Source organism: Sceloporus occidentalis, unplaced genomic scaffold (assembly GCF_023333645.1).
Source record: "Sceloporus occidentalis isolate IW3139 unplaced genomic scaffold, rSceOcc1.0.p SCAF_277, whole genome shotgun sequence".
Taxonomy (NCBI): Eukaryota; Metazoa; Chordata; class Lepidosauria; order Squamata; family Phrynosomatidae; genus Sceloporus; species Sceloporus occidentalis.
The window spans coordinates 389,310-417,247 of NW_028317257.1; the positions used below are offsets into that span (position 1 = coordinate 389,310).

Below are 27,938 nucleotides of genomic sequence, written 5' to 3' on the forward strand. Positions count from 1 at the left end.
TCGAGAGACAGAGAGAGAGTCATCCGGGTCGAGTCAATTATGAACCCCAGAAACTTCCTGGAAGTGGATGGAACCAACTCGGACTTTTGGAAGTTTACTATCCACCCTAACTGGTGTAGAAAAGCCAGAGCCTGCTGATGATGAGAATACAGAATTTCTGTAGAAGCGGCTTTTAGAAGCCAATCGTCTAAATATGGGACGATTTCTAGGCCTTCTAGACTCAAGATTGCTACCACAGCAACTACAACCTTGGTAAAGGTATGAGGAGCAGAGGAGATTCCGAAGCGAAGGGCAGCAAACTGAAGGTGTTTCACTTTGCCACAAAGGGATACAGCCACACGCAGATACTTCCTGTGGGCTTGGCAGACAGGAACATGAAGGTAAGCGTCCTTCAAGTCTATAGTGACCATCACGTCTCCCGGCAGTAAGATATTTATTACAGAGCGGATGGACTCCATGCGGAATTTCTTTCTCGCTATGAACTTGTTCAAATAGCGAAGATCTATGATCATCCGCCAGTCTCCTGTGATCTTGGGCACTAGGAAGACTGGCGAAAAGACGCCGGATCCACGCTCTTCTGGAGGAACTTCCTCCAATGCCTTCTTCTGTATATAGCCGTGGATAGATGCCTCTAGGACTCTGTGCCTCTCGCGCAAGAGAATCCTTGTCAGAACAAAATTCAGAGGAGGTAGGGAAACAAAACTTATTTTGTAGCCTGACCGGACTACATCTAACACCCAGAGGTCTGGTATGGACCTCCCGCAAGCCTCCAGAAAAAAAGATAGACGACCTCCCACCAGGGGGTCTAGCACTGGAGGAGGGGTTACCTCCGGACTCTCTGGCGCCAGACGTCCTTTCTCTTCTCATAGGACCCGCGGGAGCAACCTGCTCCTCTCTTCTGAGTCCCCTGACGCCATTGGGATCTAGAAGGTCCCTGGGACCTGGATCCTGTGGACTGTCTGCCCCTCCCTCTAGAAGCCTGCTGGGGGAGGGATTTGCCTTTCTTGTCAGAAAGGCCCTCCATGATCCTGTCACGCTCACTGCCAAACAGCTTGCCAGGTTCGTAAGGCAACCCACAAAGCGAAAATTTGGAGGCGTTGTCCGCCTTCCAGGGTTTTAACCATTGGGGTCTCCTTGCAGCAGCAGATAGCGCCAAAGATTTGGAGGCTAGCTTCAGATGTTGAGGCGCAGCATCCGAAAGGAATTCCACAGCCAGTTGAGCCGTTTTAAACTGCTTCAAGATATCGTCTCTTGGAACACCTGCATCAATATCCGACTGGATTTGAGACATTCTGGTGCGCAGAAAATGAGTAACCTCACTAGAGGCTATAGCCACAGAAGCTGAGGCAGAAGTAGCCGCATAATTGTGGCGCAAGGAACACTCTACGCGCCTATCCATGGCATCATGTAAAGAAGATCCTCTTGGACATCTTGGCGATGGCCATATCGACTTTAGGGGGAGGACCCCATGGGCGCTGCTGGTCTACATTAAGCGGAAACATAGATTTAAACCGCTAGGTGATAACCGGACCTTTTCCCGGGAATTTCCATTCAGTCTCCATTAACTAATGAGAGACTCATCCACTTTGAAGGCCCTTTGCCCTCTAGAGGTGGTTTCTGGAGCTTCCTTAGGGTCAACATCCTCGTCCCCTGAACGGATGGACTTTAGTAAGTGTTGGGTTTTCTCAATGGGAAACCAGAACGGAGAAGCAGGTTCTTCTTCTTCAGAAGAGTCAAGCTCATCTACAGAGAGATAAGCGTCTTCAGACATAGGGGCCAACCTAGGAGGGGACTGGGCCCTAGGTCTCTTTATCTGGAGTGTATCCTCAAATCTCTTGATAGAGGATCCAACAAAATCTTTAACCCAATCATATCACGTATATTGGGTTCTGCTTCAGGGGGATCTCTGCAACTTGAGCAGCGACTATAAGGGTAAGCATCCTCTAGAGGTGTATCACACCCGCGGCAGGTAAAATGCCTGCGCTTGGCAGTGGACTTGCGCCCCTCAGGAGCAGGATCCTCTGGAGTATGGGATGACATCTGCAAAAGAGATGACCAAAATAATATAAAGAGTTTTATTAAACATAAAAATCTTCTTAGTTATACCTACCCTGAGATTGAAAATGCAAGGGAAGGATAACACATAAAGCCAAAGATAGCTGTACCAAGAGACAGCCTAAAGGACACTAACAGGTTAATAACTGGCAGAGAGCCAAAACGGGAAGCCACGCCCCCCCAGAAGTGACATCAGACGCCACAAAAGAAAATCAGGAATCCAAGTAAGAACAAACTTTCTATGGGATTATTACTGCTGCTGAGGAAAAAGAAATGCATTCCTCCCCCTCAGCAGCTAAAACGAGTACAGGGAGGCATAGAGAAACTCCAGAACATCACAGCCTAGATCAGCAGACATGAAGATAAGCAGCTGGGAGGAGACATCCAAACCAGTCAGGTATAGATCCAGCACAAACACACAGATAATGCTGGGTGAAATGAGGCCGTCCTGCCGCACAGCAGGGCAGCAGATAAAAATAGGATACACAATCCAACAGGAGGGCACCTGAAAGAAAGTAAAATAAAGGTTAGCAAGCTAACACAAGGTCTCACACAGAGACACCTGTCCCAATATGTCCAAAGGACAGAAAAAAGCACACTGTGGTTAGGGGTGGAGTTCCCTTTATAGGTGGGGTAAAGGGGGTTAATTGCTTATTTAATTGTGTAAATCATTAATTTTCCACCTGTCCTAATTGTTCACAGGGGCAGTAATACCCCCTCTTGTGCTGCCAGTTAGGACGTAAGGGAAACCACTTTGTAGTACCCTTTACTGTGCAGAGCAGTAGGCTATGATGTCATATCCTCTTGTTACACACAAAGTAGCCACTGCAACACAGGCCTCTGTAGACAACCACAGAGGGGACACCTCCGCAAGGTGAAAGTTGGAGAGGGTAGAGTTTGGTCAGGCATAGGACTCTTCTCATAATTATATCAAACATAATGAAATAATTTACTGAATTCTGAATATTCTTAAATACATTTAAGCCTAAAAATATAAGATACTCAAAGTATTTCTTTAAGTTATTCTTTCACTACTGAATTAATCTCAATATTTGTTATTGATGTAAAATTTTAGTTATTGCATGTCCTTTGGTATCGCAATATTCCAGTTAATTATACAGCAATACAGTTCTGTAAGCTTTATTTGAAATTTAAGTAACTCTCTTCTTGGAATAAAATAATGTCAAGACTAGATCAGCAAATAAGTCATTAATTACAGAGAATGAAGGTTATGTAATGCCATATCAGTTCCATTTATGATATTACAGAACGTATAAATGTTTATCTGGGACATGACCATGGAATGCGGTGTCCTTGACTTAATGAACAGTTAGAGGAAAATCATATGAATTACTACTATCTGTTGCTCAACAGAATACTTTGACCCTGTAATGATATATTCAGAAATTACCAGCAGAAAATGCTTACCCTGGAAAACACACTATTAAGTTTGTTGTACTAAGACTGGTCCGATCTATATTCTGTTCCTTTTCTAGTTGTTAATATGGAAGTGGTGTCAGCAATCAATCTTTTTGCCATTTAAACCAAGGAACTCATCGCTTAGCCAAATGTTTGAACAAGCCAATCAAGCCTATTCACTAACCTGTAGGTGCTTCCAGTATATGCATGTATACCGGAACTTTATTGTACATTAAACCACTTTATATTTATCCGTGGAGTGCAAAGCCTGAATATTTATGTAAAACAGCAGACAACTCACAAACTAATTAACCTGTGAGATAAAAATACAAGTTGGAACTCAAACGGGTGTGAGGTGACTTGACAAGTCCTTGCCCCTCCCTATACAAATACATTAAAAATAATATATAAAAGGGCAATTTATTGGGGTTTTTAAGGTGGACTTAGAGGTAGGAGGTTATTTTTTAAATGATTTAATTACTTTTAAAAAATGTTTTCTTAGTTTTTCCTCTATCCCACAGGGCAGGGATGGGGGGGGGGGGGTTAAGGCTTAATATTACAGCTCCACAAAACTAGCCTCATGGCCAAGGACATAATATCATATCCTCCGCTACTGTCACCGACCATGGCTAACAGCAGCCACCAATTAGCAGCAGGACCACTACTCAGGACCAAAATGGGAATTAAAACCAACCCAGGAAAAAATTTCATACCAGCCCCATATTTTATAATGACATATTTGGGCACATAACACATGTCAGGTTCTGGGACAAATATTGTTTGTTTAGAATGGGGACAGACCCTTCATTTTAAAGTCAATTTGAAAAACACATTGGTCTTAAAAAAGATACATATAGTTTCTAATATCACTGTGGCCCATGACATGATGTAATGGGCTGGGACCAGTAAGCAGCGATATAGTTTGAATAATGCAAAATAGCAGGAGCTGTCAGCAGGTCCTCCCAGTTCCAACACTTGCGCCCCTGCGAACATCAGTAGATCAGAACGGGGCACGCATCATGACGACATGAGCGGATGACTATCTCATGAATATTCATTAAAGGAAATAAAAGGGGCCCGTTATCAATTTTCTCCACCCCCTAATTAAACAGGTAGGAGGATCCTCAAGCTAGGAGGGATATTTATCCCTCACTTTGTAACCTAACAGTACCTCTGTACTCCACTAGCATTTTGATTATTTCTGAACCTTTGGTATTTAATTCTTCTTTTTTACTCACTACCGCTGATTACCGCCTGCCCTGAATTGTGTTTCGTGACCCCAGCTACACTTTTGCCTGACCCATGTTTGTTCATTATTGGTTCCTGGCTCCTGACCACAGTTGGGTTCTGATTCTTCTGCTCTATGCCAGTGTGTCTGCTTTGCCTTTACTGTACCCGTGTACTACATTCAGCTCCATCTGTAGCAGTGTCCCCTGTCGACCGCTAGGGGGCAGCTTTCTCCATTTTCTGCTGCGATGATCCTCTTCTAGATCTACCTGAGAGCTACAGTGTGTGTGTGTGTGTGTGTGTGTGCGCGTGTGTGGCATGAGGGCACACCAGAATTTTTTCAGAATGTCAATTTAAGATATTGGGTTATAGTACAATTTTATATCTGACAAAAACTCTTTTAGGACTAAAAGAGTATGCCTTTAAGGAAAGCAGAAAAATAACAATGAGTAGATTCTCATGCATTAAACTTTTACTACACAATATGGGAGTGGAACTCTCCCCATAGTATAAACAACTATCGCTGTTTATACTGTCTCACAGTTTATGTGTTTTTCCGTGCTATGTTACAATGCATTTGTTTTTTTAACAAACTCGGTTTCCATCTTGTGCCATTGTTGATTTCTTAGAGCATCTACAACATAACAGCTACTTTTTATATGTCCTAAAACCTGCATTTCTGGTGAGTTTTAAATCCATAATTTTTACAACCAGAATATGTCTTACCATTGTGAATTTTCTCGACCCTGTTCTGTCATGACTTTAAGTCTGAAGCTCAAAAATGTTAATTGTGACCTGTCACAAGTGGCTAAAGAACTTAATACACAAATATTTGAAATTTTAGTTACAGTCTACATTTAAGAAGATTTGGCAATCGGACATATTATTCCTTAATATTGATTTCCAAATCCTTTGATGAGCAATCTTTTGGATCATGATGAGATGAATAGCTTCAGTTCCATGAGATAATCTTACTACTTATTTACTATCACCAAGTGTTTTTGATTGTTATAGAGATAGGGTCCTGCTAATGTCATTGTCTTGCTAAGCAATCACGCACAGGCAAAACAAGTCACAACAGAAAACAAACTACAAACAGACATATTCCAGACAAAGAATTTAACATAATCCAGAGATGTGCCTTGCTAAATTTAAATGCTGGTCACAGCTTTTGTCAGACTTCTTGTCTACTTGGCCTGCTTCTTATAAGCTTTAGCAACTGAATGTGTGTTCGTAGTAGGTTTGTTACATTTATGTATTGATGTGCACACAATAAAGTTTCCTCATTTGATTATTTGTTTTTTGAACATATCTTTAAGTTAAAAAGTTACCTGTGTAACGTGGTAATGTTCCAGCATAATATTTGTCTTGGAAAGGGTTGAAGTATAAGTTCAGATTCTTAGTTTTACCAGCAGCTTTATTGACCCCTTATGATATAAATTAAAACTCAAAATGATTGGAGTCAATTATTTTGAAATACATTGACTGTACATTGTAGTGACATAAATAAAATAAGACTCCAGCAGAGGCCATTTCTCTGTCCTACGAAGAAAACTGTACCCTCCTCCATTTATTTTTGAATTCCCAAAGCTATTTGACAATTATGTGCCATGTAGGAGTAGTATGATTATGTGAAGTAATTTGGCAAGTCTTGTTCAGAGGGTTTGGCTTTTATTTAGTTTAGCTTATGGGGGTTAGCATTGAGTCAACAAGGAAGGCAAAGTATCCCAACATGTTTATGAGAAGGCTTGTAGAAGTCATTGGTACCTATGGAAACTGGATGTGCTCATCTTCTATTATATTTTCACTGTTATGATACAGAAAACTAAGTTCTAAGTTAGGGTGAGTAGCTTCAAAGATGGAGACTGACTCATTGTACACTGCATTGGTCCGTGGTCATCTCTTGATTAATGTCCAACACTATCTCACCTGATATCAAGTTCTAATAATTAAAAGAGGAACAAAGCTCATAACTCAAATTATGAATATATATATATATATATATATATATAGAGAGAGAGAGAGAGAGAGAGAGAGAGAGAAGCACAAGATGACTACATTTAAAACTATGTATTCACTAGAATGTATGTGTTTGTTTAGTTAAATAGATATGACTGATAGCAGCCAATATCTGAAAAACCTTTGCATATGTCAGTCCTTCTTCTCACTTATGTCCCCAAGCCTTGTGGTTTTTTTTCAGGGGGTAGGGTTTAATTTTAGTTCAGTTTTATGGTTGCATGCATTTGGTAATAGTAAAGTGTCAGCAGGGGCATACCTAGAGTATTTGGCACCTGGGGCGGATCCTGTATGTGGCACCCCCCCCACACACACACTTTAAAACTGCATAGCTTCTATCGTTATATACTGGCACAGACATTGAAGGTGGTACAGCATAACACCTATCACTATATACTGAGGCAGACATTGACGGGGGTACAGCATTACACCTATCATTATATACTGAGGCAGACATTGACGAGGGCACAGCATAACATCTATCACTATATACTGAGGCAAACATTGACGGGGGTACAGCATTACATCTATCATTATATACTGAGGCAGACATTGACGAGGGTACAGCATAACATCTATCACTATATACTGAGGCAGACATTGACGGGTACAGCATTACATCTATCACTATATACTGAGGCAGACATTCATGGGGTAGAGCATAACACCTATCACTATATACTGAGGCAGACATTGACAGTGGTACAGCGTAATCCCTATCACTATACACTGAGCCAGACATTGACAATAGTGCAGCATAACCCCTATCACTATATATTAAGCCAAACATTGATGTGGTATAGGCCTACCACTTCAGTGTCTGGCTTAGTAGGGATGCACCAAAATGAAAATTCTGGACCAAAACCAATAATTCAGCATTTACTTGGCCAAAACCGAAAATGACTCCCCCATCTCACACTTTTATTAAAAGTAAGTAACACATCAAAATTGGACAAAGAAATAAAATAGCAATATTAATATATATATAATTGTTAACAGCAATCACACTCCTATCACGCCCAGGCTTACCCAGGTTCTAGCATGTACTGGTTGTCTGGGCATGATAGGAGTGTGACTGCTGTTAGCAATTATATATATATATATATATATATATATATATAGTTATTATTATTGTTCACATGTGAACTGTCACGACCGAGGTACGGGCTGTGGATCCGCGCTGCAGAAAAGGCGCCACCTAGTGGAGAGAGGACGCTCTTCCACCAGGGCAATGGAGATGCGGGCCGTTCACCACAGAGAGCAATGTCAAGGGTGAAACTCAGGAACATAAAATAAAAAATAATAATAATAGTATCCGAGGGATCAGTAAATAGAGTATTCGGGGTCACAAGCAAAGGTCAGGGCAGGCAAGGTGTAGTGCCAAATGAGGGTTTAAATATCCCTCCAACAATACAGATCCTCCTACCCTCCTAATTAGGGGGAGGAGGAAAAATGATAAATGTCACTTTAAGAGTGACATGAATATTCATTAGTTTAGTTTCTCTCTCACGACGTGGAGGTGCGTGCCCCGTCAAGATCCCTTGAACTCGCCGGGGACGCGTGTCTCGAAGCAGGAAGGACACGGCGGCAGCTCACCCCAACGGAATGAGGTGGGAGCCAACCGCGCGGGCTACGTCTCGGCGTCCCTTCAGGCGGCAACGCGACGGAGGAGGTAACATGAACTCAGCACTGGAGACATAGAATCAGACATACAAATCCCGTATTTGCAGGTATACAATAATAATGTACGGAAACATAGCATTGCAGGTATAGATCAACTAGAAATCACATAAAAACTCAGCAATAAAAGTATAGATAAAACCCCCTAAATTACAGGCATAGATCACAGATTGCACACCCCAAAGCCAGCGTCCACATTGCCCACATAGAACCTGACCAGCACCCAAATTACACACACACATAGGACGTGCCATCTTTGCCCCCAAACAGAACAGCATGAGTCAGCATTGTTCCCAAACAGCCGAGTGTACGCCATCTTTGTCCCATAAACACGCTACCTGTGCCATCTTTGTCCCATAAACACCCTGCCTGTGCCATTTTTGTCCCATAAACACCCTGCTTATACCATCTTTGCCTTTTTGACAAATCAATTATACACCTATGATGAACACAAACACTTTTACCGTCACTAATTCACTTTCATTCACACAATTCTTTCACACAATCATTTATTCTTTCACACAAATTACACATATTCATTGATGCATTCTCACAAATTCATCAATTCTCTCACTCATTCACACAATTCATCCACACATTAATCCATTCATTTTCTCTCTCTCATTCTGACTCTTTATTTCAATATTCTTGCTACCCTCCTTCCTTCCTTCTCGCGATCTACCCATTCTCACTCCTTTCTGCCCTATCTACCCCCTTCTCATCCCCTTCTGCCCTATCTACCCCTTCTCACTCCCTTCTCCCTATCTACCTCCTCCTAACTATCTACCCTCTCCCCCTTTGAAGTTCACTTACCTTTCAGGAGTCCTGCGGTGGGGGTGCAAGGCCTCTGTCTCCCAGCTCTGCCACTGTATAGAACAGTATAGAGTGATGGGAGTTATGATGTACTTTTAGAGCATAATTATATAATGAAAAAGACATTGGAAATGGTACACCATAACACCCATCACTCTCACACATCTACCACTCCACACATACTGATCCACACATACCAATCCACACATATCAATCCACAAATACTAATCCACACATACCAATCCACACATATACCAATCCACACATATACCAATCCACACATATACCAATCCACACATTTACCAATCCACACATTTACCAATCCACACATTTACCAATCCACACACATACTAATCCACATATACCAATCCATACATACTAATCCACAAACATACTAATCCACATACATACTAATCCACACATACCAATCCACTCTCACTGTCACTCTCACTGAATGCTTTCCTACCGTTCCTCTTTTCTCCTTACAGCATTCAGCTCCTTTTCTCGCTCTTCGCTCCTCTTCTTCTGTCTTCTTCCGGTTCAGAGGGCACGGACAGCGGTGGGGGCACCCCGGCACACAGCAGCAGTTGCCCCGCGGATCGCAAGGGAGCGGTATCGGAGGTCTGTTAAAGACCTCCGATATCACTCGCTTGCGAGCCTGTTCCTCCGGCAGCGTACATTACTGTCCGTCTCTGGAGGGGTGCCGGCAAGTTGGCACCCCCCTGATAAGCGGCACCCCCCGCTAGGTATGCTACTGAGTGTCAGGTTGTGTTGAGGCGGTTTTATTTGGAAGAACACATATTTTATATTGCCTCCAAAAGTAAGATATCTGGATGAACATATACTTATATACTACCCTACATTAACTATGTCAAGGATTTGTACTGTTGGCAGGGGTGTTTCTAGGTTTCCCAAAGATCCGGGGCTAGAGCCCACAGCATATTGAATAGCAGTGGAGTCTGCTTTGGGAGTGGTCTCTGCACACACGCACAAATATACAGTATACACACACACAAATATTTGCAAAATGTTTATACATTAACACAATTTCTTTATTTCCATCAACCTCTGTGAAATATGCAACCAAGTCTATCTGCTTTCAACATCCCATTTAACCTTTATTATATGTACATAAGGCCTTGCCCCAGCACTCAGATTGCACCCACAGAACTTCTGCAGATTGCTTTTACAGAACTTACCCTGCACCCAGATTGCAGCCACAGAAGTCTCCCTTCAGAGTTTCAGGTCTCCTCTCAGTCAGGGCTCCTCTCACGTGCACCCTTTATTCATTCTATACCCTTTAGGCCGAAACAGTAATGGACGCATTTTCAAAATACACGCATTATTTTTACAAATGCCTGCCCATGAATAATAAATATCCTGGCTTACACCTGCCCTTGCATGTAGATGCTCGCTTGCTCTAACATACAAACACTCATTAATCTCTCCCCTTCTCTTTGAGCCTTCCCTTTCTCATTATCTCTTCCATTTCTCTTTATCTCAGCACTCCCTTTGCTTTTTTTCCTCCTCCCCTTTTCGTTCATCTCTCTATCTCTCTTTATCTCTCTTTATCTTCTTTAGCTTTCTTCTTTCTCTGTATCTCTCCCCCTCTTCTTTGATCCACCTTCTCATTACCTTACCTCCTCTTTTTTTATCTCTTTATACCTCTCCCCTTTCTGTTTATCTGTTCCCTTTATTTGTATCTCTCTTTGTTCTCTTTATCTTCCCAGCTTTCTCTTTATTTCTCATCCTCTTGCCTCTTCTCCCCTTTCTCTCTCATCTTCTTTCTGTTTACTTAACCTTTTTTTCTTTTATTATCTCTCCCCTGTACATCTCCCCTCCTCTTTCTCTTTATCTCTCCTCCTCCATATCTCCCCTAGTCTTTATCTCTAACTTATCTCCCTTTTCTTTCTCCCCCATTTATTTGATCCCTTTTCACCAGTGGCGGAACTACCGGGGTCGCAGGGGCCGCGACTGCGACCAGGCCCTGGAGTTCTGCCAGTCAGGGGGGCCCAAGGGGTGCCGAGCGGTCGACCTTCTGTCTCCTCTACTCCCTGCCGCTGCCGCCCCCTGCCTCACCAACTGCAGTGGTGGGAGCGTGAGGCATCTGTCTCGGGTGCCGGCGCTTCACCCGAGACAGGCGCCTCAGCAGTGAAGCCATGTACACCGCGGCAGAGCTGCAAGACGGAGGCCTTGCGCCCCCACCACAGGACTTCACAGTAAGTGACCTACATGTAGGGAGAGGGTAGATAGTGAGAATGGGAGGGGGTAGGGAGAGGGTACATAGTGAAAAGGGAGATAGGGAGAGGGTAAATAGTGAGAAGGGGAGGGGGTAGTGAGAGGGTAGAGAGTGAGAATGGGACATAGGGAGAGGGTAGAGAGTGAGAAGGAGGGTAGGGAGAGGGTAGATAGTGAGAAGGGGGTAGGAAGAGGTTAAATAGTGAGAAGGGGAGGGGGTAGGGAGAGGGTAGAGGGTGAGAAGGGGGTAGGGAGAGGGTAGATAGTGAGAAGGGGGGTAGGGAGAGGGTAGATAGTGAGAAGGGGGTAGGGAGAGGGTAAATAGTGAGAAGGGGAGGGGGTAGGGAGAGGGTAGAGAGTGAGAATGGGGCATAGGGAGAGGGTAGAGAGTGAGAAGGGGTAGGGAGAAGGTAGAGTGAAAAGGGGGTAGGGAGAGGATAGAGAGTGAGAAGGAGGGTAGGGAGAGGGTAGATAGTGAGCTGCAAGACGGAGGCCTTGCGCCCCCACCACAGGACTTCACAGTAAGTGACCTACAAAGGGATGTAGGGAGAGGGTAGATAGTGAGAAGGGGGAGTAGGGAGAGGGAAGATAGTGAGAAGGGGAGAGTATGGAGAGGGTAGATAGTGAGAAAGGGGAGTAGGGAGAGGGTAGATAGTGAAAAGGGGGTAAGGAGAGGGTAGATAGTGAGAAGGGGTAGGGAGAGGATAGATAGTGAGAAGGGGGTAGGGAGAGGATAGATAGGGAGAAGGGGGGTAGGGAGAGGGTCGATAGGGAGAAGGGGGTAGGGAGAGGGTAGATAGTGAGAATGGGGAGGTAGGGAGAGGGTAAATAGTGAGAAGGGGGAGAGGGGGGAGATAGTCTGAGAAGGGGGTAGATGGGTTGGGGGACTTAACAGATTCTCGCACCGGTTCTATTTACGCCCCTGCTTTTCACTACATCACCACTTTATTTATCTCATCTCTTTGATTTCTCTTTATTTCTCCTCTGATTTCACTGTATTTTCACTCTCCCTTTTCTTTATTTCTCTGCTTCCTCCTCATCTCACATTATCTCATTATCTGTATCTCAAGCTCTTCTTTCTCTTTTTTTGTCTCATCTTTCTCTTTATCACTCCACGTTGTCCCCATCTCTCCTCCATCTCATTATCTCTATCCTTTCTCCCTATCTCTCCTTTTATTCATTATTTGGCATGATCCCATTTGTCCCTTGCCTACCCCCCCAGTAACTTACATATGCACTGCCACATGTACACTTTACACAAGCTCTCACATTTGCACAGATAAATTCACGCCAGCACACATATACACGCACCTACTACCACACACATACACATAAATGCTCACACACCCTTACATACATGCTCACACACACATTTACACAATTATGCTCCCACACATCCACACGCTTGCACATAAACATCCATGCATACACACACCTATACACATATACACCCTTACTTACACACATACATGTCTGTCCTCACATATACATACACATCTATGCTCACACATTCTTACACATATACATCCATGCTCACACACATACACATACACATACACATCCATTCTCACACACACATACATGTCCATGCTCACATACAGACATCCATTCTCACACACTGTCAGTATTATACCGTCAGCCAGGACTCTGTATTTATTTTACCTATTGTAATATCAGCGGCAGCCCCTAGAGGCCTCCTATGTGTACACAGTACCCAGTAGGCTAATGAGCAAACCAACTGACTCTGCTTACCTGGGTGTAACCCTTCTCACTCGGGAGCACCCAGACCTAATCAGTGCAACCAGCTGAGCCTGCCTATTTCATCCTGCTCTGCCCTTCAGTCAATGTCTTTGCATTGAAGTTATAGGACTGTTTTGCTCTGGCTCTGGCCCTGATCCTGACTTGTTCCTGGCTTCCTGTGTATCTGATCCTGTATTGTTCCTACCTTCAGTCCTGCCAAGTGGGCTTCCTGCCTTGTGCCGTGCCCAGTGGGCTTCCTGCCTTGTGCCGTGCCCAGTGGGCTTCCTGCCATATGTCTGTTTTCTTGCTAAGAGACTGTTTATCCTGTATTTGCTTGTCCTGCCATAATATACAATACATAGCATTACCTGGAATTCTGCCTGTGGTGTATTCCTTTGTGCCTGTCTGTCTTATCCTTTGGTTACCATGCATCGCCGTGTGCAAACAGTAACCCCAGGTATCCCCTGCAATGAGGCTCCTACTCAACCTGATTACCCGGGCCCTGACACACACACTCACATAAACATCCTTACTCAGACACACATCCTTACTCAGACACACATCCAAGCTCACACACTTACATATACACATTGAAGATCACAAACACACAGACACATCCATGCTCATACACACACATACACATTCACATCATCGTTCACACACACACATCCGGGCTCACACATACACATCATGCTTACACACACATTGTCATGTCAGAGGTCCTGAGTGGCGTGCGCTTACCCAGATTCAGATGGCTGTGAGTTGGTGAAGAGGGTTTAAAAATCCGGAACTGCTTAGCAGAGGCACCCTGTTGTGGTCCTATTAACCCTTGACTTGCCTAACTTCTCTTCTGCCCTGTGATTCTGATCCTGCATTACTCTAACTGTGTACTGTACCTGGCTTGACTACCAGTGTTGTGTACCAACCTCAGACTTGTATGACTACCTACTTAGTGAACTCAATCCGGATATGTCTCACCATCCATTCTGCATTAACTCCTGGCATTCTGTATCACCCATCTGTGATTCCACATCACCGATTACCTATACTGGTTTCTGGTTCTGTCTGTGCATTGCTTACTTCACTCAGTACCAAGCTTTACCTGCATACACCTGAGCCTCCTCACTGTTGGGATCATCAAACTCCCTGTCCACTTAGCTTGGGGCCCCACACCTTGCTATAGAACTTGCATTGGAGTGAGTGCTCATTCAGTGACGGCAGATGGGACACACATACACGTCAATGCTCAGAGACTTACACATACATATCCGTGCTCACACACACATACATCCATGCTCACACACACACAAACATACACATACATGACCAGACACAAACATACATACATTCATGGTCACAAACACTTACACGCTTTGTCTCCTTCCCTCGGACCCTCTCCCTCCTTCCCTCACTCACCCCCTTAGCTCAGCTGTGAGATTCTCTCACGTTAGTCACAGGGACACGTGACCTTGCATTATGTGACCCTGCTCTGTTCCAGCATCCCTGAGCCAGTCCAGAATTGTTCACCCCAATTGCGGGACACCCCATGAGTAGCAGACCTCCTTCCTATGTATCCCATTGGTGCTGAGCACGGTTAATGATGTCATCCCAGTTGAGGCCTGTTAGAGGGAGATGTAGGATCTCCCCAACCGGACCATAGCCCAGAACGGAGACTCTGGGCTAAATGTATGCTCTGTAAACTAGACTAGATTGTAAGCTTGCAAGAGCAGGGCCCTCTTCTTCCTTAGTACCAGTTTGTTATTGTGTGTTATTTAAATGATTCCACTAATTGTAACAGCATTATGGAATCTGCTGGCGCTATATAAATAAATGTAATATAATGCTTTAGTTAATGCTTTAGTTCTAAAGTCTCAATTCGGCCTATGGAACTGAGCATAAATCTACCATCCGCAATGCCATTGAAATTATTGGGACTGACAGAAACATAATGCCATGGCTGTCCACTACCATCTGGCAGGCCATGGATCTCTGACATCTTTGAGATTTTATGGTTTGGAAATGGTCCCTGTTCAACATAAGGGCAGGGATAAGGTGAGGGCCTTATTACGCGTAAATCATTTTGGATTACCGAATTAGGAGCTTTGCAAAATGCAAACAACCATGCAGGCCTTTTAGGAGATTAATTGGTCTCTGTTTTTATAAACAGCAGTCTTTATAAGTATCAGTTAACTTTTTTATTTTTCATCTATATTTTCATTCCTTTTATTTTTTCATTTTCATCGGAAGCTATAGCTTTAAATGACAAATATTCAGTCCAGTTTGACAAATTGAAAAGTGAACTCAAAACCAGAAGTGAAAAAAACTCACTCGGGTTCAGCGTGACTACGAAAACAAGATGGTGTATAATTGGAGTTTTTCTACACCCAGAATCTTCCGGGGCTCCACTGATTATTCTTCATCATAAGAAGACCAGGATTAATATACACAAGGTGCAGGTTCTACGTTTTTCAGAGCTCCCCATTTTCACAAACATTTAACTCCACGTACAGGAGAGGGCGATGCTCAAGAGGGTAGAGAAAATCCTCCCCCCAGACCAATGACACGCTGCCCTTCACGCCAGGATTACCGGTAACTGAACTCACGGAGGATGCAGGGACGCAATTCAAGGTACCCCCGATATTAGACTCTATCTTTGTTAATTTCAAAGTCTCAAAGGACTTCGGATACTACTGAGTCTAAAGTATTACAGAAGGGTTTATCTTTTGTGCCAGTGGCTATTCCCCGTTTGGGAGATATGAAAATTGAATTGTTTAAATTTTGCAGATTATTACGTTTGAAATGTTTTTTTGCCAACACTAATGATCAACCCAACTGAAAATCAAAAAAGGTGTCAAATCTAAATTTTGTCCACCCAATACCCAATTATTAACATTGCCTTTGACCGTTAAAGATCTGCCTCCCTTCATCGCTTGCTTTTAGTGAGGGAGAGAGACAGATTGTGTATCAAAGAAGGTATTACACTTTTATTAAATTGTCAATTCCACCCCCCACAAAGGCTCTATAAGAGCCCCTCTTTTCAGGGTTTATTTTATATTATTTTTAGCTACCATTAACCCCTCCTTTGCCATAGTTCAGTCCTTAGTGATTGATCACATCTTTTTGCTTACTGTGTATTTTTTCTTATTTTATTTTACCGGCTAGAGGTTAATTATTTTATGGTGCAAGTATACTGCTGAGGAGGCGTATGAATTTGGAGATTCTGAGGCCACTGACACAGCGTCAGATTTTGACGTTGGTCAGTTCACATATACATCTAGTGATGTATCTGTGGCTGTTGGGTCCGCTGCCACAAGTAGTTGTGGAGGTGCTGCTGAGGAGTGGGTAGCGCCTAATTGTTATAGGCCAGCTATGCCTCCTTTTACTGCAACTCCTTGCATCAATATTGATGTTACAAGATTTACCCCATTGCAGTTTGTGCAGATTTTTTTGGAGAAGATGCCTTGGGATACATTATCTCCCTATCCAACCTTTATGCCCAGCAGTGCCGTGCTGCTAGCCCTGACTCCTATTTTGAAAAGCAGCCATAGAACCCCATTGACGTGCCAGAATTTCTTAAATTCCGGGCATTAACTATGCTAATTGGAATTATAAAAAAACCTCCACCCGCTCCTACTGAAGCACCGGCCCCATCTTTTTTATCCCCATTTTCATCCAGTCTATGAGTAGGAGAAGGTATGAAATGATCCTTCATTTCATGCATTTTAGTGATAACAGCCTGTGCCCCCCTAAGGAGCACCCCCAGTTTGAAAGGCTATATAAAATCCACCCCCTGATTACCCATCTCGCTGCCACCTGGAAGGAATATCTACGTGGATGAATCCCTGATGAATTATAAAGGAAGGTTGTGATTCAAGCAGTATATTGCTTCAAAGAGCTCCAGGTATGGAATAAAATTGTATAAGTTCTGCAAGAGAGACTGGGTATACTCAAAATTTTTTTTACAAATACTATTACAAAGTTTGACAAACTGTGGTTGTATAATTAGTGCACGGAAAGGGTTAAAATACCAGCATTTGAAATACCCTGGGGTGTCTAGTTTTCAAAAATATATGGTTTGATGGGGATATATTGAGTTAACCGGCTTCAAAGATGTTCCAAAGAAGAGATGGAGGCAGAATGACCAGATTTGGAGAAAAAGGTTTGGAAATCATAAAACGGTACTTGTAGGGCATACAACCATACCTGGGAACTTCACGGCTCCGGCTACCCAGAGACTTCCCTTGTAGGACGCAGCCAGGACTGCATGCTGATGCTGGTGGGCGGTCCCGTGGACGTCAGGGGTGTTCCATTGACGGCAGCGGGAAACTCCCCCATTTAAAGAAAAAAATGGGCGGGGAGCGGGGCGTGTCAAGAGCAGCGCTCACCCAGCAATCTCCGGGTCAAACCCGGAGAGTTCCCAGGTATGCCTACAACTTACAAAAAAAACCCATAAAAACATTGGGTATTTCTAAACTCAGGACAAATAGTAGAATCCATTTAGATGTTTTTTTACTTGCTTTTGTAGATGAGTAAAGTATCTTTCAAATAAGTCATAATACGATCAAAATAATGGTATCAGAAGAAAGCCCATCTTGAAAAAAAAATATGCGTACACTAAATGGTGTTTAAGTTGGGTTCTACTCTAGGCCTGAAACAGGCAAGTGCCCCATCCACCCTTTGGATTCACATATGCGGCCAGCATCCTTTCTACCGAGTTTGAAGGATTCATGGCACGAGATTGCGCTGGCTAGGCACAATCATGCATAGTATGAATGTGCCAGTTTGGGAGATGAAAGATCGCCTTTGTAACTGGCCAATAGAGCAGCGCACCAGTAAGTGTCATCACCCAATTGAGTGACCTGCATCTGGTTCTGTGTCAAAAAATACAGTTGGAAAACAAAATGTGTCAGAATATACCACTTTTTGCTGATTATTTCACGTTAACTACTTTGTGACACAGTTCCTGTTTGTTTATGTTGTGTTGCTTCTAAGGCTACCACATCAAACATTTCTATTTGCTTATATCTCTCTCTCTCTCTCTCTCTCTCTCTCTCTCTCTCTCTCTCTATATATATATATATATTACACACAGTAATTATTTCAATACCTCTGCAAGGGTGATGCCTGTGCAAGACTGTAACCATGGCCAAATATAATAACTGTTTGTCTTATTACTAACTGTACCCTTGTGGCTGACATTGGAACAAGATCAGATGTAACAATTCTATTAGGAATCATATCTTCAAATATTTTCCTAGATTTATTATTTCCTACTTTGTTCTTAGTGATGTATTGTGCAGATAAATATAGAATTAACAGAAGGTGACATCATGTTGGTTTAATAAATGATATACTTAATGACTTCAATGCATGTATTTCCAGTAAATGAATCTGTACAGCTTGTATATTACAAACAATTGGAACATTTCAAAATGCACTACAGTGTGACACTCAATTTAGCATTCTTTTCTTAAAAATCGTTTTTAATTACACACTTTGTTGAATTTAATACTTCCTTTGTAGTAATAATGTTACATTTTATTTGGTGACATTTTCAGTAATTTAAAAACTGAACACATTTGGTAACTTAGGCTAAATAAAATGAACTACAGACATTGTTATTGGTAGATGTCTTGTGGTCTAGTCCCACCAGACATCAGAAGAAACAAACCGAGAAAAAATATTTTAATTATGTTACAATTGCATCCAGTCTGCCCCACTGTTAATTTACACTCATTCATGCCCTTCTACTATTTCCAAAATATTTTTTGTAGTCTCTATATAATACAATCATTGTGGTATAGTGCTAACAATCTTAGAAGTGGATTCCAAAATGGGAGCATATATACTCACTTACACCAGTGGCCCCAAGTTTTTAGAAGATGTATTGTGTTCTCCATTAACTTAAATGGGCCTCATCATCTTTAATTGGGTCTATAGACTTGAATGAGTACTATTCAAGACAATGGAGGATGCAATGCACTATGCAATGCAATATGACTTGTAAGCAAATGTATTTAAAATGATCCAATACATTTATTTTTCCATAAATTATGCCCCATTTCATACAAAGTCACACTAGAAAAATGTTGTCAACTGAAAAATTGTATCTATGTAATCTAAAATGAATGAAAATAGTTGTCAATAGAAAAACAACTTACTACTGTCTGGCATTTTTAGTGTCTAAAGCAGTGGTGGTTTCTCTGTTGTTCCATCATTCTTTATTGGCATTTCATTAGACCTAGGGCCTATGTTTACCCTCCAAACTGTATCCTATCAAAACAATGTATCACGAGCCTTCACTCCCTATACATCTACAATGTTGATTATTTAATCCACATGGTAAGCATGTTACTCATTTTCATCAAGTAATGAGGTAAAGGTGGTAGATGGGACAGACCATGAGAGTCACAAAGAAAACGTGTAACTTGCAATATCAAATATATGCATGCTTCATTATAGCGGAATTATTGTTGTTTTAACTCAGTGTTAAGGCTTACACTATTATGAATTTCAAGGGTTAATGGTTCCATCAATTTAAGATAATTAGAAATATCTTAAGAATGGTACAAAATATAGAACTCCTCCAGGCTTTGTTAGAAGTCATTATTGAGCACAAAGACCTCTCAGAAGAACTAGTAGACTTATTTGATGCCAAGTTGTTAAATAAATGTGTGAGAAAGAGCTCTCACAACAAATTCTAGGAAGTGGGTATTATGAGCAATCTTAGGACACTTAGATTAGACACTTAGAACACATAATATACTTTTCATTGGAAAAGAAAATGGTCTTAATCGCAGCTTTTGGCATAACAATGGTAAATTAGTAAAACTAAATACACCTTTCATTTTTGTTATTCAATCTAATTAATTTGGAGTAATCTAGTTGTAAAATAAGAAAATATTTAATTCAAATGTTGCTGAGATCTGCTACAAAAGATGACTTAACTAGCATATGAAATCTATTTCCTTTTGTTTTCTCTTGTGCAACAGTGGTTTTATTCACAATTTGTACCACGCTCATCTGTGGGGTCAGTCTGCTATACTATATGTTTCCTTTATATTGACACATGCAAGACTACTCCTGAGTTACCAATTCAATAAATTAAGCTTTTTATATTGTTAGATGTCTGATTTATTTTTGAAAACTCTTAGCTATTCTCTTGAGAATACAACACATTTCACACAAATCATATGCCAATAATACATCTAGTATGGGTTTTGGGACACTAAAACATGAAAAGTTGTTGAAAGGGTTAACATTTACCAAACTATAATTGTGACAGTGTATGAATGAAAACTTTTAGGACCAAAAGAGACATACAACAGTTGAGGTGTAAAGAAAAAAGTGCACCAGGTGAAGCAGGTGGTGCTCCCTTCCCAGGTTATACCCACTCCATATCTACTCTCCCCAATCCTATTTTTCACCCTTTTACCAGGCCCAAGGAAAGTCTACTATGTCACGAACACAGTGTTTGTTTTTCTGGGTGTTATGGGAGCCCATTTGGTCCATGAGGTCCATCTGTTTGCTCTGTGGTGAACTCCATGTCTAACTTTTACTTGGTTCCCCTCAGGAAGAGCCCGAAGTTAGACAAGTAGGACAGCTCCACCTTATGCAACTGTAATACAACTTTACAACTTTTTTTACTTAGATGTTATCAGGTTTGTGAGTTCCAGGAACCCACATTGGGGGGGGGCATTGAAAATGCTTTTCATTTAATTGGATCTATTTACTAAACTGCAAGTGCTTGCGAGTTGCAGCAACAAACTTGCAAATTCACTAGAGCCAACTCACATTAGTGCACTCAAAAAAGTAACTGGCAACTCTCAAAGCTACACATGTGTGAGTTGGTGTGACTTCGAGTAACTCACAAATTTCTGATTGAAACTCCAGAAGAAACCTGTTTCCTTTATTGATATAATTTATTTATTCTTTGTATCACAGCAATATAAACAAACAGAAAAACAGCAACATGATTAATCATGGAAAATAACACTACAGATTTAGAGATCATCTTATTTTATTATAAATACATAAAAAATATATTCAGTATGCATATTGCTAAAAAAATTATTTTTAGGTTTGTAATCTAAAGAGACATTTGTTGTCTCAAAAGATTGTAGTTAATCAGTGCTTTCTTGGCTCCGGTTTGTGTGATCTGGTTACTATTAACAAGCGTAATTGAAGAAGCAATGGGAGGGTTTTTATTAAACCAGGTAAACTAAATCCTTGTGTATTGTTCCTATAGTTCTCCCTATTTTTAGACAGATGGCATAATTGATTTAATTGTCCTATTGATAACCCCCCGTTATAAAATTATACTTTCCATGTATAACAACAGGATTTGCCTTCATGCAGATAATGATCAATGCTAACTTTTTTCAATTGACTTAATTATAATTAACATTCTTGCTTAAATGTTCTCATAGGACTTGATCCATCAGTAGATATTACACAGCCAGACTCTGGATTAAGTCCCAGAAAATTCCTTACTATTCTGTAACAGTCCAAAAAATATGAAACATCTCAGTTGCTGTCTCTGAAATGGACATCACTTCATATCCCAATTTAACTCAAAGGATTGTGATTCACAGATGTTAAAGTACTTAACGTGTCTTAAATTATCATCTCTTTCTTTGACTGCCAACTTGTACTTTATCCTTTCAGAGTGATTAAGAGTCTGCACTTTTTCTTTTATGGCACATTTACCTTTCAAAGCCCTTTAGATATTTGTCTCTGTTTGAAGCTCTTATTTAAGCTTTTACTACAAGCCTAAGCACCCTTTACATTAATGAATCCCCTCCCCTAACTTGAGTCTAAACTATTTTCCATATAGCTGTACACTTTTTGTATTTTGAATATTTTCTATAGAGCTCCTATTCTTGTAGTGAATGCCAACTACTCTCTATATCGGTGAAATCCTCAAAACTGAGAAAGATTGCAAATTGTACATATTAACAGACACGCTTGGGTGGCCAGATTCCAGACTTGGCTCAACAAACCCACCTGGATGGACGTGCAACAGAAACACAACTATAATAACCAATGGAGGATGTAATGCATTCTCTAACCATTTTGTGCCACTGGCTACATGGTACCAATTATTTTATTTTTTTTATGCATATTTCAAGTCAACACATTACATATTATATGGTAACCCTTATCTATATAGCATTTGGTTCCTAAAAGCTCTCTAGCATATGTTGACCATTTTCTTATGAATTTAGGTAAAACAACCTTGACCAGGGAAAGTTCTTGTTGAAATAAGTTATTCAAACAGTTTATCAAAAATCTATAAAAAGTATATAGTAAAAATATATTTAATATATGTTAAGTATAAATGCCCAGCAAAGTATTCATAATATTCACTTTGGCCAACACTGATTATCAAATACCAGCAAACCAATGCATTTTTGATAATCAAAATGACTAGATTGACATATATAGATTATATACACACACAGGAATATATTAAACAAAGCAAACTTTTTAAAGGAAAAACTAAAACCAAATTTTATATAAATGTAGGATAAGTAAGATAAAAAGACAGATTTAGGTCTTTCTATATGTTTAAAAATAGGGAAGGTCTGACTTAAAAGCCTTGATAGAACATCCTAGCAAGTAACATATTATACCAAATTAATGGTAACAAATCATACAAATGTAAGTTTATTAGGTCTCCAGGAAGCTAAACTTTAAACAGCAGTAACAAAAGGGTTTCCAAGATGCAAACAATTGTTATCCCCTAGATCTATGAACCATATTCATATGAGCTATTCTAGTACAAAAGTGATTATACTATTTCATTTACTAATGGTCTTGCGGTGGGCATTAAAAGCCACCTATCTGTATTTGCAATTGAAGCATAATTAGGTAAGACAATACAGTCTGAACTAGATATTATTTCCCTGAGAGGAGATTTTGTCAAATTGGAGGACTATGCAGCCAAGTGGCAAATGAAATTTAGTATTCAGAAATGAAAAGTTTTGCATTTTGGGAAAAAACTAAATGTGCAATGTATACTTTAAATGGGGTTGTTAGGGTAATCTTAAAATTATAAGGTCTTGGGGTATGCTCAATGTCAGTCAGCTGCAGCAAAAGCCAGTCACAAATTGTCATGTATAAAAGGGGTACTGACTGTCAATGATACAACCTCACCTTGAATATGCGTAAGGACATTATGGAACTTTAAAAACTGCAGAGGCAGGCTACAAGATCAATTATGAGAATTAAACCCCTTAGATATGAAGAAAGGCTAGAGTTGAAGTTGAATTTGTTTACACTTGAAAAATCTTTGAGGGTGTATGATATCATTATACAAATACATACTGAGACAATATATATCACTCTCTGACATTCACTTCATTAATAGGACTGCACAAAGAACAAGGGGTCATCCAGTCAGACTTACGGAAATTTTCACCTAAAGCAGCAAAATGGGTTGTTTACAATAACAACATCAAAAACCCAACTAAATGGACTGAATGATTTATTTTAGCAAAGAACAGGAATATAATGTTATAAAGACATCCTTGGAAAGTAGTATAACCATGAAAAATTAAATATAACTCACCAAACTTGGGGTACTTTAGCGTATTGGTAGGCTAAGCAATATATAACTATATAGTATGATGTAATCTCCAATATTTATGCCTTAGATAGGTGTTTTTCAAATGGTTTTTGCTGGGTATGCACCAAATTCTTGCTTTGTTTTGTGTACTTAGTCATTATTATTCTAGCAGCAACCCAGGAATCTGCATGTGTATGACATTTATGCTTTTTTAGGTTGTGTCCTCCCCCAGTTTGCATTTTTTATAAAGACATGCTTAGTTATAGCTTGCTGATCCTGTGAGAAGTCCAACTGCTATTTGGAGCGTGTATCTTTTTTCAACTTAAATTACTGTTCATATGTTAATCAATCGAACCACTCAACAGGAATATTAAATTGGTTTCTAAGATGATAAGGCCACAATTGGCAAGAATATTCTGTCATTATGCATGATTGCTTAACATTTTAAACTTTAATCTGCATTGGGTTTTTTATGAATATGCCCCAGAAGTACTTTCTTTACTTGTTTTCTTGAAACTGTTCTAGGCCTTAGGTGCTCTTTTATACTTTATCTTGCCAATTTGAATAACATTTGCAGATGTTTCTGAGTAGACTTGGTAGAACTTCAATTTCACAGCTTCGAAGGAAATGGTCAGTTAACCATGCCAAGCTGTCAAGTTGCTGTTTTAATATTTATCAACATTTCTGTTTGTTTTGCTCTCTATTAAAAAATAGGTGGTTTCCAAAACAGCTTCTAAACAAATACAACAAATATTCCCACTTCCAGATTTTGACGTGCCCCATCACATAGCCATTATTTGACAAAACATTGTTTTCTATTATTTGTTAATTTTTACTATTTATGTTATGATTTGCAAAAGATTTCATTATATTGTGAATTTGACATAAGTCCCTTAACTTTCTAATTATCTTGCTCATTTGTAAAAACAAACTTAGAGTTCGATAAATATCTGTTTACTTTTTATATTGTTAAGGACTTGTACATGTGCCTAAGAATGTGGTCAGTTCTGAAAACTTGGAAGCTGCCCACATATTATGCAGTCGCCTTGAAACTGTCAGTTGTAGTAATGGTTGAAGCTACACATTTGGCTTATACCCATTCACACAGTACACTTGATAATTACGTTTGAAAACTATTAAAAATAGAGGTTTACACCAGATGTGAAGTTACAAAGATTTCAAATGTAATCATTTATTTAAGGTACAATGTAAAGTAAATGTTAAAGAAAGTTTGCCACAGGTCATCAACTTAATAGACTCAAATAAAACACAAAATCCTTCCTCGAATTAACATTCTGCATGGGAACTGATGTAGGCTATGAAGCATTAAAATATTGTTCCTTATGTTTTATATTTTAGTATGTTTTTTAAACATACTGTTTGACTGCTTCAATGTTCACCATCTGATCCAAAAAGAAAAGTATCAGGACAAAAGGAAAGTTCGCTAAGAGGAAATACCGTATTTGCTCAATTATAAGACGAGGTTTTTTTCAGAGCTAATGCTCTGAAAAATACCCCTCATCTTATAATCAGACCTCAAATAGATGTCTGGCTATGAGACTGAGATCCAGATCCCCCACAGTGCTGCTGGGGACCTGGATCCTCCTGTCTGGTAACCCCCCTCCCCCAAACTTACCAGTGCTTCTGACTCCCCGGTGTGCTGTCCGGGCAGCGGGTAGATGTCTACGTGATTAGCGTAGGCAGCTTCCGCTGCAGCCAGGAGGAGGTGCGGTTAGCAGCGCGTCCATCGCACAGACCTTCCCCGACTGTCAGAGATCAGAGTTCCCCGCACCGGTGCAGGGAATTCTTTCTGACAGTCGGAGGGTGTATGCGCGATGGACGCAGACAACCCCCGCTGCTAATGGCACCGCCTTCCGGCTGTAGCGGAAGTTGCCTACGCGAATTGCGTAGACGTCTACCCGCTGCCCAGACAACACACCGGGGATTCAGAAGCACCGGTAAGTTTGGGGGGGTGTTAAGTCGGGGGCATAAGGCATTTCTGTAGGCAGAATGCTCTATGATATGCCTTTTAATCCCCTTAATGCCACTCTGCCTCTAGAAATGCCTTTAACCCCCTTTATTCGACTCTGCCTACAGAAATGCCTTTTAACCCTCCATACGCCACTCTGCCTCCTGAAATGCCTTATACCTCCCTATATGCCCCTCTGCCCCATAATATGCCTTTTCAACCCCCTAAATACCAGAGTGGCATATAGTAGTATAAGGCATTTCTGGAGGCAGGGTGGCACATAGGGGGTCAAAAGGCATATCATGGGGCACAGTGGCATTTAGAGGGTTAAAAGGTATATCATGGGGCAGGTTGGAAAATAAAAGGAAATAAAAAAAATATTTTTCTCAATCATAGCTTTTATTTTTTTTAAAATAGCTTACATAGTTTACATGAATTAACATTTACTAGTAAAACTTTTTTTTTTCTGTAGGATCGTCTTATATTCAGGCTTTTTCTTTTTTTCCTAAATTAATATTCAGATTTTGGGGGGTCATTTTATAATCGAGCAAATACGGTATACATGTTTATATATACTGCTGCTTATCGTTATGCTGGGTGAATCAGTGTGGCCCCAAGCTTCATGTCTGGTTTGGCCTAGCTGTTTCGTAGGAGCTAGAGGCAGAAGCACAACCTGATTAAGCTTTCCCTTCCCCCTCCATCACAGGGCTGTTACAAGCCTCCAGAAACAACACCAGTAGCTGTCAACCCAGAAGTTTACCTTTAGCTTACCATAGAGAGGCAAAAGGAATCACTAGGGAAGAAAGAGGTAGAACACTTCTCTGTGTGCTCTAAAGTACAAATTCAAATGACAAGAAAGCAATTTATTGAATTCAGCTAAATTATGAAATCCAGTTTTTGTCACCATAATTAAATCTAAGACAAAGCAAGATTTTTAAAATGACTTTCCATTATGACATACTTTATACTGATTCGCTAGAAGTTATTGAAAATAATCATAACTCTGTATTAGGTAAACATGTTCTGCTAACACTCAGACAATGATCCAGGTGGCTAAGCCAAGACATAAAATTTTTTAAAGACTGTTTAACACCACTTTTGTAAAGCTCTACTTATGTAAAACACTACATATGTTATCCTACTATACTATGAGTACAGTTTGAAAACTGTAATATATATATACATCCTTAAAAGTGAAAGATGAAATTCATGTTTAACTTAGGTGCAAATATTAACAGCCCCAATTTGGATATTCCCCACCAATACATTTCCCAATATTCAACATAACATTTTTTCTTTCATTTTGATTTGCATATTAATATTACAAAATTACCAATAATATTAAAATTGACAATAACAAAAACATAAAAATATGCTATTTTACTATGTGAAATCTTCCACCTTGATGTCCCATAATGACTGAAAACATAACTGTTTTGATTTTTAAAAATGCATCTATCATTATAGGTTCATAACCATATTTGTGCTCAAAAATACATATTACCCTGTCTTAACCTGAGCCTACCAATCTTATAGCCTGAACTCATATTGTTAAAAGTATTTTATGGCTTTGGACTAAACAGCTCTAATATGAGAAAGCAAACAAGTCAGACACCCTTCTCGTCCGTAGGCTCAAAACTAGGAACTCTAGAAACACTATTACAAGCATAGTGCATCAGGCAAGACACATGCACGCTGACCCTGATGCAAATGCACAAATCTTCCGGAGCTACTATTCATCATTATACAATTATACCCCAGATTGGCACAACGCAAACACACAATTTAAACAAACCATAAATGACTACCTATGCAAGGTTAACTTCCTGTTCATCTCAAAGAAATCCAGGAACTCCTGGATGCAGACCTCTCCTTGGAAGAGATTGACATAGTCCTTAATAATATAGAACCGAACAAAAAAGCCAGGTCAAGATGGTTTTTCAGGTTTGTACTACAAGAAAAGTTAAAATATCCTTCCCCACACACTTAAAAACTATTTTTCAACAAATCTTGGAGGGTAGCAAATTCCACCTTCACTGCCTTCACTTCATATGGTTACTGCCAATGTATGCCTCATCTATAAAGAAGGGAAGTCTCTCCTAGCTACTAGTAATTTTAGACCTCTCATTACTAAACTCAGACTTAAAAATCTTCAAAAAAATATTGAATTCTCTAATACATCCTGACCAGGTAGGATTCATTCATCCAAGA

General features: G+C 40.4%; 1 protein-coding gene across 1 annotated transcript in view; it reads right to left on the reverse strand.

Moving 5' to 3' along the window:
- Positions 1 to 1,809: 1,809 nt before the first annotated feature.
- Positions 1,810 to 27,938, reverse strand: part of LOC149275602 (WD repeat-containing protein 27-like) — a 203,375-nt gene continuing 177,246 nt past the window's right edge. The window contains exon 26 of the mRNA XM_089504538.1: positions 1,810 to 2,040. Within this exon, the coding sequence (XP_089360664.1) occupies positions 1,810 to 2,040 (231 nt within the window). The remainder of the gene's footprint in view (positions 2,041 to 27,938) is intronic.